A 13138-nucleotide genomic window follows, 5' to 3' on the forward strand; every position below is an offset into this window, starting at 1 on the left:
ATTTATTTTACAGCTGTTGTGTTTTAAAGCTGTTTATTAAGAGTGAGGAAATGTTTTTTGGCTTCTACCTTCCTTTCTGTATTGTTTAAAATATTGGATTCCTAAGATGCATAGTTTATTACAGTGCTGTTTCTTTACTTATAATTTATTTGCTTAATTTTCTCTACKGTACAAGTTACAGGAAAACTAAACATTTTTAAGCAAATAATAGTCAGGTTAATGTTTTAACATAACCAAAATTGAAATTGTTTTCTTGCCAGGAACGCTCATTTTCAATTAGTAGTTTTCCTAGGAGAATTTCTTTTTTGTTTTAATTAAGAGCAGTGTCTTAAATTTAGGTAAAACTTTCAGCACTGCTAGAAGAATACTGCATCATATTTAGTCTAGCATAAATGGTCCTTTTGTTTTTCCCCATGATTTAGTGGTATTTTCTAAATACCAAGATTGAAATGGAAAAAAGAGAAAAGGGATTTTTTCTTGAGTCTTGTACAATAGGATTTGGAGTTAGGCAATAAATAAGATTGTTCTCAATGGTGAGATGTGCTTTTAAACAAGCAAAGTAAAACATGGAATTTGGAGATGAATGAAAAGGAAGGATTTAGGATAAATAAAAAATGGCAAGGGGGAGAATAGCATGCATTTTTTTCTTTTTATGATGCAGAGCAAAACTCTTGTCAATACAAGTAACCTGTAACAAATTAAAATGAAACAGTTATTGTTATGGCTCTATTTGTAGCATGTTAAATGTTTAAAGCCTCTTAGCTTTTTCCATGGTAGGGCTACATGAACCTTAAGGCTTTTTGAATCATCTGATTCCAACTTTGCTAAGAACAGAATAAAATGGATGTCTGCTCTAATCCAGTACAGAAAGTATAAAGTTCCTGTATAAAGAATAATGCAAGTAATAATTCTTCAAATGAAACTAAGTTTACACTACCTGAAAGGCACTAAAATTTAGCTATTTGATATTGTATTTTATTTCTTAAATGGTTTTGATAACCTTGTTTTCCTTAGGTGTCTTTACTTTAAAGCATCTCAGCTTTTAACAGTGACCATGATAATAATTTGCTTCGTGTCAGATTGCAAGACATTAATTTCTTGCTGCGAAATTTTGTGAGACTTGTAAGAWAGGCTTCAGCTATCCAAAATAGATGTTGAGAGCCCTTTTATCTGTCGTACTTTACTCAGCTTGGCATTCTGTTTCTGCTTTGTTGGGACACAAATCTCCCCTTGGTCCTTCCCTTTTGTGTCTGTCAAGCCTGTGCAGGTAACTTAAGGAATATAAAATCTGAGCCAGTTATGTCTTGGGTATTGAATCCTCTCCTTAGTGCATTTATTGTAATATAGCAATATCTTGCTTCAGCACTCATTTAAMAAATGGCTCTCAAGGGTGTTTTAATCTCCTAGGATTTCAAGGTTTGTTTTACCTACCAAGTAGGAATTTAATTCAGCTGGAGTTGAAGCAACCCAGTTGTAACCTTTCCTTAAGTGAAACATTTGGGAAGTAAAGCAATACACAAATGTTGAAACTGACCATCTCACCACTTTATTTATTCTTATTTGATAAGAAAGGCAGTACTGGAGATCCCTGTGTGTCTTTAGAAGTAGGTATCTTAGGAGAGAAAAAATTTACAGTATAAAAATACACCAAAAAAACCCCAAAGTTAAAAAGAAAGCAAAATTACTTGTAGAATTTTTCAGAGTTGAACTGTAGAAAACAACTGCTGACAAAAATACTTCAATTTGGAGGCCTCCCAGAGAGCCTGGGGACAAAGAAACACAAGATGTTTTGTGCAATTGTTTTACTTTTTTTAATATGAAAACAAATAATAAGAGGATTACCTTTTAAAATTACACTGAAATGTTATACTTCAGCATCTGAGCTTGCAGGCATAGTTCTATGAAGTTTGAGTATTCTRTGAAGTTACTGAAACTTTTACTCAGTCAGTAAAAAAAAACAAAACATAATGTTTCTGATTTCAGGAGAATTTCACTGGAGTTTAGTGAAAATACTGTTATAAATGTGCAAAGTATAAAAAAAAATCCCATCTAATGTTTTAATATTACTTAATAAAAAATATTGTTGCCTTTCTTTAGTTTTGTTCCCCGTTCGTAATTYTGATTTATATATTTTGATACAAATATATAAATGTCCCTGTAGCAGTAACAAAAGCAATATTCAGCCCATCCCTGGAGAATGCTCTTCTCTATTCAATGATTTGAATCTCCTCTCCAGCCTTTCTAAAAGTAGTTATAGAACTTACTTTTCTTTGATATCCATAGAAATATCATACTCGTTCAGTATTCATGCACACAGGAGGTAAGAATAATTKTTCAGCTCTTGAAAAACAAAAAAAAACAAAACTCAGCATTAATCTGAAGTATCTTTATGTCAATTACACCACTGCAATAATTGCTGAAATCAATTAYCTGATTTGTGTACTGGTTTAAGACATCCAAAATATTGACTATTTTTTCCTAATTTGCAATAGGGAACAAGTAAGTCAAAGAAAAATCCAYTGCAGAGCAGTAGTCACTAGATCAGACTGGCACTATAGTAACTGAGATCTATTCTGGTAAATATCATTGACATTTTTCCTCTTTCTGTACTCTCCCTTTTGGCTCCTGCAGGTGACAGTGCGTTCAAATTGTGWAATTTTTGATCTGACCTGGAACAGTCATTTCTTTTATCACTTCTAGAATAGAACTGTGATAAATTCCTTTGAATACTACTTCAGCCTTTTCCATAAATCACTAATAACACCTCTCATAATGGCATGTACCTGTAGTTTCACCTGGATCATACTTCACTAGCTTGGATATGAGATAACGTCATGATTCCTGTGCAGGTCAGGATGTGTAGTGTAGTGCTTTTTACTTTTTGCAGGGTTTGTTATCCWATCTTAGATAAACATATCTTAGAGAAAAAGCATCTCTCTTGCTTTGCTGGAAGTATGAGGGGTGTTTTGTTTAGATGGTGGATAATTTAAAAAAAAAAGAGTGATTTGGGGTCTTTTTGTCTTTTAAGAATTAGTATTCATCTAGCTACTTGGGCCCACAACTGTTCCAGAAAAAAAATGTTTTGAGATCTGTGTTGATATGAAGTAAAAATACAGCTATCCAAATGCGTTCTTAAAGCAGGAATATTCTGATGCATTAGCAGCTCTGTCCTAATTTGTTCCTCAAAATACTTGAATGATTGATGTTCTTTCCTCCAGATGAACACTGAGTCACACCACTTACTGTAAGACTTTAACACRCTCATTTTAACTTATGGCATTTTTTAGAATTAGGTTTTATTTAAACCTGGAAGGAGCATATATATGGGAATTGCTGACAGTTTTACTCATAGCACAATGAAGAGCATATTTGTGCATGTTTGCACTTTTCAAATTTTAGAGAATGTTTTTGCAAGTGATTTAAATTGACTTTGCTAAACATTTTGGTGAGAATATTGCTCTGAGCTCTGTACTGTAGGTATAACATCAAACAACTTATTTGAATCCAATTTATAGCTTTGATGTTTAAAGTTTTAGTCCAGAGCATAATGCAGATGAAAAACTGAAATGCTTAAACTTTTTAATCAAACTTTTCACAGTACTGCAATATACTAAGGTTATTATCTTGAAAGAAAAAAATTGACTGCTTGTAAAGGCCACTGAAATATTTTGTTATAATTATTCAGAGATTTTGATGACTTCCTTGCYGCTTATGGATATTTTTTCACAAAAACCATACCAAATACTATATTTGAGTGATACACAAGTTTTGATGCCTTCCCTCAAGTATGTGAATGACAAATTAAATAAAAGAAAAGAAAATCTATATTAAAAATTTTCTCAGATTTTGGAATACCAAAGCTTCCAGACACATAAATATTGTTCTCAGCACTGTCTCATTCTTCAAGTTTCAGTTGCTTTATGTTTTTGTATCAGGTCAACAAAGTTTCTATTACTATAAATGGGATAATACAGCAGTACCAGGAATCCAAGAGGTTCCTGGAATACATTGATGAGAAATGTTTCCTCCAGGCAATACAGTAGCCAATAAGGAGAGTTGCTGTGCTGTACCTTTTACTCATCAAAAAAGGAGTGGCTTCTTGGGGAAGATCAAAGTCAGCTTTGACTGCAGTGACCATGAGATGGTRGAGTTCTTCTTCCCCTGGAAATTCTCAAGTTTCCTTTCTGAGCTTTCTTTTCTCATGACACCTTATTTTAGCAGCTTTTCCTCTCAGTTGTAATGTAGCTTGCTTTGCTCTTTCTTTGAATTTTCGGTGTCTCTAGTGCCTTATTATTTTCATTATCCCTTTTTCTTCTGTCCCTTTGGTTCCCTCTTTCACTCTTACTAGAGATCACAAGCAAACAAATTCAGATGTTTCTCACCCAAAGCCAAATRTGTAATTGCTATCAAATTTGGGATTTTTAAGTGGTTGGAATCCCATTCTTGATTATGATAATTTGATCAATGTTAAAAAAAAAAAAGTAAAGCCTTACAGCTAATTACATAAAACCACCTGCTGAGATCTGTATATCTTATGTYAAATGGTAGCCCACTGTAGTTCCTAGATGCGTCTTTTGGGACTAGAATGKCAGTGGCATTTCATTTGGTACTTCAGTTCTCATCTTGAGTGAGATTATAGCATCTCACTTGCTATTAGTGTTTWGTCTCTTTGATATTTCTTAGATAGACTAATCAAGTTTCTCAGCATCTTTTATTAAAGGATAAGCAAACAAGGTTACTGAAGTCTCCTACAATAATTTTTCTGTTTCAAATGATAGTGTTGTGGGGCTTTTTTCATTGTCCATTCTTAATTTCATTACTGTATTTGTAAAACATGTCAACGAAACTGGAGATAGGACTTTTGTGTTAGTTTTGGTCTGGCATATACAAAGGTAAAGTGTTTCCCTTCAATTACACAGCTCTGTCYCTTTTATACCTTTAGGAATTGCATGTACTTAATTTGCTAGCACATCTTCTTTGGAGCTTGCATTCAGATACTCGTTTCTTAAATCCTCAAACATCTTTATAGTTGTTGCAGGATTAACTCATTGCTATAAGAATGTTTCCTGAGAATARTGTCTCATTTTGCAGCTGTGGCCTGTGACAGAATGAGCTAAATGAAAAGAAATTTAGTTTGAATGGGGCTATCARCCTAGATTTATCTGTATGGCTGACACATGCATCAGTTATATTAATTCTGCCAATCACCTKCTCTTCTTGTCACCAGTTATTTTTACTGCATATCATCGATAAAATCATTGAATAGAGTTTGGCTTAGAAAGCAATTAGAGGAATCCCTTTTTAATTGCTGTTTTTCAATTATACATTCTTTTAAAATCTGTCAGTTCATCAGCTTGTGATAAATTTAATACATGTTTTCTTGCTACTTTATGATGGTATTTTAAGCAGTATGTTTTTCAGCCGTATGTCTGAGTCTTACATGAGTCTAGATCTATTTTTTTATCTTTTGCATAACCTTGTAGTTGYGTAAAAATTACTTTTTTCAAACAAACTTCTTCTTTAAAATAAAACCTAATCTGCATTGTTTGGAAAATGTTKTGTATCTGACATTTGAATTAATCTTCAAAAGCTTTTCTTTTGCTTTCCATGGAAGGGATGTCAGGAAGTCATTCTTCATCTCATTTTTTATTATTGATATGTGACTGTTTTTCCATTTTAGTGGTATGCCTGTGGACTTTAAAAGGTAATAGTGATTGTTGCACATTTTGTGTTCTTTCATATTATGGTGAAACTAGTTTGTGGAAGGATTCAGAGGTATTTTTATTTCTTAGTTTGGGAACAAAACAGTAAGCATAGCATGAAAAGGCATTCTGTCAGTCAGGAGGAACTGACATGGAACTGTGCTGGGCATAGGAATCTCTTAATAGATATATGCAAAATGTCACTTCTTAAGACAAAGTAATGCATACCTAATATTTAGCTGAGGSAGAATAATATGGCTTCTAATAGTGCTTTCTGCATGGTTACATTTTCTCAGTACCTTTAGATTTTTAAATATATTCTAAATGGAGGACTGAGATCACAGTATTTTCAGGGTTCATTGGATGCAGAGTAAAACTAATAAAATTACTTAACTAGATGGTTGCCTAGTAACAAATGCATTCTGTGCAGAGTGAGTTGTAGATAACGTCCTATATAGAATCTTCAAAACAGTATTAGTAATTGCATTTTTACTATGTACTTTGGTTTTGCAATTTCAGGGTTTTTTCCATTTTTGTTCCTAAACCTAGAAAATTGCTGCCTATGTGGACTTATTGGCAACTTAACTCTTTCATTGCTAGCAAACAATATAGCAATAAACAAGTAAACATTGATGAAGCATTCTAACAAACTTCCTGCTTAACAATTTTAAAACAGCTTTAATATTGTTTTTTCTTAATGCCCTGAGCACTATTCAATTCTTTTTCCATTTCTGTTTTTCTTTTGTTTTGGATAAATCGTACAGATCCTGTGAGAGAATGAGACATAGAGCCATTTTGTGGGTAGGACACATCCAGCTAGTAACTAATGTAAATCCCCATATGTAGGACTTCATTCTTGCTGCCATGGAACAGGGGACTCAAGAACCTAATTTAAGAATTCATCKTCTTGCACATCTGCACCAAAAACTAAGAAATGCTAATGTCTGATTTTGAGTATCTTGTCTTTAGTGTACATCTGAAGGGCATAAGGAATAACTGAAGAGGGAGTATTGAAGTGGTCCTGGGTCACCTGAATATCAGATTAATTTCTAACCAGCACACAATTCTTCAAAGATTAAAATGTGTAAACTTGTCTGCTTCACTTAATTCTGTGCTCAAGTTGAACAATCAGAGATATGCTTTCYAGCTTGATTGTAATTCATTCTGTGAATGTGATATTTTAATACATGGAAATGGGAAGGCTGCCAAGATCACAGAGTTCAGGAAGAACTTTAGAAGTCAGATAAAAGAGTATCTCTGTGCACACTCTGTGTGCTCTCAAGAGGCGGCTGTAGTGTAACGAGATGATATGCAAATCTTAAAACCTATTAGGAAGAAAATGATCCTGCTGTGATCAATTTACAATCCAGAGAGGCACTTCCCATACCTGATCCTTTATCATTTACAGCATAAATACAGATGATTCTTGAGTGTGGAAATCGATACTGGATAGCTATCTTCTGATTATTTTTTCTGCATACACAGAATTTCATGGTGTGSTAATCATGTTCTGTGAATGTGTCTGGTGGACATGCTGTCAATTCTCCACATGCCATCATGAATGTTTCTGAATTAGATGTACTAATTAGATATGTCAATTAAATATAGCAATGGCAATTTTATTTCTTATTTCCAGTGTAAYATCAAATCAATAGAACATAGTGAGGCTTTTAAAGAACCGGATGTGCAAATACTGTGTCGGTTCAGGTTTTCAAGGAAAGCCTTGACAGTTTCAAATGGTGCTTTTTATTTTATTAAGATTATTAAACACATTTGAAGAATGAAATGTTAGAGGTTGTGTCCCTGTTAAAGTGGTGAAGAAAAGACACTCAGCTGGCTACCACCAGTCACTAATAAGCAATGTAAACAGAAAACTTTGTCATCCTATACGTCTTATCTCTAAGTTCTACTGCCATTTCAGGAACAGACTGTGGGTTCATGGTTGTCTTGTATATGAAAGCATAATCTCTAGCTGGGACTTCTAGGATCAAATAAGTACTTAGAAGTACTTTAAAAATACTAATTTTTGGATAGTCTGTATTTTAAAAAGGCTTCTACAGACTTTCAAGGCTTACTGATCTTTAGAAGCACCTGAGAGCGAAAGATGTTAGTGCCTGCTCTTCAAGGGGAAGAGAGAAAAGTGGTTGAAAAATACATGCAGACAACTCTGTTTTAAAAATGTGTTAGAGTTCTAAAAACCATTTTGGAAAAAACAGGTTTCTATAGTGCTTGGATAGATGAATAATAGATACATAGTTGAAACTGAATTACAATCACAGTGAAAATGCAAAAAATAAGTCATGTAGTATAGTTGCATATTCAGATAGTCCTTTTTTTCTATTTTCAAGTTTAGCACAGTTTTAGTCACTGGTGTTTGTATACTRCCATGTGTGATTAAAAGAATAATAGCTCCTCATTCTCTATAAGCATGTGATGATGTGTTTAGTTTACAGTTCAAATTTGATCTCAACATAAAATAATTGGAAAGATTGTTATGATACATTTTTTTTTCTTTTAGTGTAACTGTACCTCTTTTTGCATCTTATTTTATATATGTATATAAATTATGTATATTTTATGGAGCAAATATAGAAGTAGATGGTAAAAAAATAAAGGCTTTTGTTTGGATGGCCTTGAAAGAGCTTATGGAAATTGATGGAATGATTTAGAATCTTAATAAGGTGCTTAGAGGGATGGATTTCCTTCCCTGTGAGGAAGGGCTGAGCGAAATGGGTGTTGAGCCTGGAGAAATGAAGGCACCTGGGTCATCTTGCTGCCTTTCAGTACCTGAAGGGCACTTACAAGAAAGCTGAAGAGGGACTTTTTACAAGGACATGTAGTGAGAAGACAAGGGGGAATGGCTTTAAACTGAGAGGAGGTTTAGTTTGTATCTTAGGAAGACATTCTTGACTATGAAGGTGATGAGGCACCGGAATAGGTGGCCCAGAGTTGTAGATGCCCTATCCCTTGAAGTGCTGAGGCCCTGGACAACCTGGTCTAGTGGAAGGAGTTTAAAAGATGTGCTATATATATTTTAATAATCTGATTTACATGTCAGTGTTAACTCTCTGCTGCAGTTGTCATGTGGAGTTTTAATTCAGGATTTTCAATAAATTCCTTAGCTCCAGGGTCAACTGCTATTTCAGTGACATTAAGTGGCTTCTTTGTTTTAGTAAGATTTTGAAAGTGGCAACTCTCAGTAAACTGTAACTATTCTCTAGGCACTGTTTTTATTTYAAAAGAAATCTTTGAACAAACATCTTGCATTTAATTGCTGTAAAAATACATATGTCCATGGTTATTAAGCAGAGTTCTTGTTAATTGTTTAAATACTTGAAATGCTTTCTTGCCTTCAGATGGAACTGAGCRTACTTTCAAACCAGTGCTTTCGGGCTCTTAGGAGATTTAAAAAAAAAAAAAATTGTTATTGAATTTAGCAAAATCAAGTAATGTTCTCCAGATGGGAGCTCAGTTACACTTTAAGATTGCTGTACTTATTATCAGCCAGTTGTGAACAAACTACAAGTCTACATATATCAACAGGTGGTAACTGTGCTTCAGATTCACACTTCAAAATRAAGGAGTGTACAGACACTAAGTAAATTAAAACTTTTGCACCACAGATGCCCAGGGGCTGGTGAGGGATGGCTGTGGCTGCTCATGCCAGACGTGGCCACTTGTAGTGGGCTCCAGCCAGCCCAGGAGGGGACACGGATGAGCCCTACAATCAGGGGGTGGCACCTCTGGTAAAGCATGTTTAAGAAGGGTAAAAACACTGTGCAGCAGCTGTGAGGGAATAAATGTGAGAAACAGCCCTGCAGTCTGTGCAGAAGGATGTGTGCTCCAGGGGACCGAGCCAAAACCAAAAAAAAACCCAACAGACAAAAGAAGAAACAACACACTCTGCACACCTCCCCCACCTATCAAAAAAGAACCCAAACCTCTCAAAGACCTCAAAACTGTGTGGTTGATGATGACTGTACCCCTTAGGTCATCGCATAATCCAGTTACAAAAAGATGTGTAAGAAGTGATAAAGCTTCTTTGTGCTCTTGAGCACTGGTTTTGTTCCCTGTAGATGGAAGACTTCAGGAAATGAAATCTCTCATTTGTCCCAGATTGAATTTATATATCATATTTTTTGTACATGGGGCTTTCCTTTGGAAAAGTGCTCTTGTGCAAGTGCAGAAGGGTCAATGTGCAGGTTTTCTGTGTCGTTTAGTTTTCTGCAGCTACCATTTTAGCATCCAAATTTTTGCCACAGAATATGTCTGTTACCAGGCAGTGTAGTGGTTTACTTTGTCTGCTTGTTGTCTGTGGTGTTTGGGGCCATGGTTCCTTTTGAGATTTAGTTTATTATTTTGGTGTGCTTCCTCTTCCTTGGGTCTGGGGTATGGTGTGGTGTATTTTGTCTTCCTTGAAAATGCTCTCCATTTACTTTTTAATTGTCTATTTTGAAAACTTTTAATTTAACTTTTTTAACTGCATTTCTTTCCCTTGAAATCAAAACACCTGAGTAAATCAAAATCTGTATTCTAAGTAAAAGAATGGGATTTAGCCAGGTGGAATTTACGAACCTTACTCATCTTGAAATATTCACCCATTTGAGACTATTGAGAACCTCATATATGGCTTCAGTTTCAGWGTCTAAAAAACCTTTCTTATAAAATTACTGTGAATTCTGGTTTTAAATAATTATGCTAGTTGTGAGCCAGCCTACGCAACTCATAATGTTCCAGAAGGAAATGGRAAAATTCTTGTGTACTTTCCTCATTCAGGTCTTCTGTGTGCTTTCATTCTATTTGAAAATTACCTGAAAATACATATAATATGCAGGCTTTTCTTGGAACAGAACGTTTAGTTGTAAAGCACCATTTCTGTCCCTTATTAAATGGGAAGGCATGTAAACCAAACATCTGAGGAATTAAAGATTTTTAAAAACAAGAAATAAGAAGGGAATGCCGGTTACAAAGAACTAGAAAACTTTGTTTAGGAGAATAGTGGAAACAAAAACAAAATTGTGAGGAATGACACAAATTAGATTTTCTTTCCAAAATAGTGGTCTGATTTGGACTAAGGAAGCAAAGATATCAAATCATGTGTCACGGTTTTGCCTGTAAATTGGACTATCCCTTTTTAACAAAGCCAGTTTTCTGCTGTTGTTCCTCCATGCCAGTTAATGACTGCTAATCTTTTTGAGGGCAAAAATACAATAAAATAGAAAGATGAATAAGCAAGATTTGATGGAACTGCGGAATGCACTGGTTTCTTCAGTACGGGATAATCACAAACTCCCATCTACTGTTCACCTTTTGTAGAAAGTATTAACGGTTCCTTTCACATGAATGTTTTATAAGGGATGTTTTAAAACTGTGTTTGATTCCTTGGCTTACAACACTTGGAAAATTTACAGTTTTTCTGTGTTTTCAATAGGTTGAATCTACACAAAGCATGATTAGGATTTTGGGCCTTTCAGCTACGTTACCCAATTACCTYGATGTTGCTACATTTCTACATGTCAATCCCTACATTGGATTATTCTACTTTGATAGCCGTTTCCGACCTGTACCTCTGGGACAAACCTTTATAGGAATCAAGACAACCAATAAGGTAAAGAATTGTGAGTGCCAAAGAAAGGGTTGCTGTTTGTGGTGCTGTTTGTTTTGATCATGGTATGTGTGTGTGTATGTATGGGGCACTGGTTTATTACACTGCAGGTGTTTTTTGAAGCATACTTTCTTTTGTATAAAGTTATGCATAATTGAAAGGTGCTTTAAGAATCTATTTTCTTCATTTTACCATACTTATAAGTTGGCCTTGTTGCAGTTGGGCACAATGGTATTTAGCATTGCCTCTGCCTCACCACTAAATTTTCCTTGGTGAGGAAGAAATCATCACCCTCAACTGCAGAGTCACTTTAGCAGCTKGTTATTCTGCCTGTCTCATTTCAGGTTTCCATGTGGTGCTTCTTGTTTGGCTGTAAGGATGCATGAAAAATGTTATAAGGAAAATATTATTTTTTCTGATCTGGAGATGTATAGATATAGATAGATATAGATAGATATAGATATATAGACATAGATGCAGATATAGATATAGCTATAGATATAGATGATATAGGTTAGATATAGATACAGATAGATAGATATAGATAGACACAGATATAAACACAACAGACATTAATACTAAAGTTACTGATGAAAACTTTAGCATGCTGAGCTGTTAATTATCATATGTACCTATTAATAGAAACTGTGTTTAAAGTAGTCCCTAAATAAAGCTTCTTTACTCTTCATGCTGTTGCTCCTTTTGGGAAGCATTAAGACAATGGTCAGTATAATATTCTTATTAAAAATCGTCAGTGCAGTGACACTTGACATGTAAATTATAGTTCTTTAAATACAGGAATTTATGCAAACTCTTTTCCATCGATTCCTCATGCATCTAATTGCCTGATAATTAAAGTTTATGTCGTTTATCTTTTGGAAAATAGTCTTCACCTGTGGTTTAAATTAATAGAATTCAAGACATTTTCAATCAGAAGTTAATTTTGTAGCTTMATTAATTATAGCTTTTTTTTTTTTTTAATAAGAATGGACATTGCCTTTTTACTAGGTTATTTAAGTAGTCATTCCATCTGCAGTGCAGGAAAGGAACTTATTTTACAACTGTGGGGAGATGTTTCAAATCTGTACGTACAAGAATAGTTTACCATATGGTTCTTACCGTGATTTACATATTTTAACCTTCATTAATTGCTTTTAGTACCTTCACTCTGACTTGCTGTTACTTAATCTTTCTTCTACTTGATTTTAATATTTAGTTTATTTCCACTATATAAGAAAAGATAAAATACTCCCTCTCTTCATGCTTATTTTAGAGTGCATTTTTGTTTAAAAAATCAAAGATATATATAAATCTTGTGAAATTTGAAATTATTAAAAAATAGTTATTTTCTAAAGAAGCATAAGGAGATGAGGAAATATTAGGAGGTAGTAGTTAATCTGAAATGTAAATACCTGGCAGATTGTTTTGGTATTACGACAGCCAGGAGTTCTTCTTTTGTTTTTCAGAAGATTGTCATTACAAATTTCACAGAGCAAGATATATTATACAATCAAGATAATACACTTTACACCAAGCAAAAAGTAAAAGTATTAGACCTCTTTGAAAAAARGATTCTATTCAGGATAATACTAATACTAAACCTGCCTAATTATTGCCAATATCAACGTCCTTGTGGTCTTTATGATAGGAGGAAAGCAAAGTAAGAAAGCACAGGATCAAAAGCAGTTCTTGCAGACCATCAGCAAGTGCAGTCAGTGCTATGTCCATATACACACTCATTAATTGCAAGGAGACAGAAGGTTGTTAATTACTTTGTTGTAGATGGATGCTTTGCCACAGTTTTCTGAAATCCTGCATCCAAAAAAACTGG

The 13138-nt window shown here is 34.3% G+C and overlaps 1 protein-coding gene across 1 annotated transcript in view; it reads left to right on the plus strand.

The window, feature by feature from the left end:
- The window catches only part of ASCC3 (activating signal cointegrator 1 complex subunit 3), a 232247-nt gene that overhangs the window by 77621 nt on the left and 141488 nt on the right, over positions 1 to 13138 (plus strand). Inside the window, exon 11 of the mRNA XM_057364088.1 lies at positions 11134 to 11310. Within this exon, the coding sequence (XP_057220071.1) occupies positions 11134 to 11310 (177 nt within the window). The remainder of the gene's footprint in view (positions 1 to 11133; positions 11311 to 13138) is intronic.

Source organism: Malurus melanocephalus, unplaced genomic scaffold (assembly GCF_030028575.1).
Source record: "Malurus melanocephalus ecotype Western Australia unplaced genomic scaffold, MMel_1.1 scaffold_35, whole genome shotgun sequence".
Classification (NCBI taxonomy): Eukaryota; Metazoa; Chordata; class Aves; order Passeriformes; family Maluridae; genus Malurus; species Malurus melanocephalus.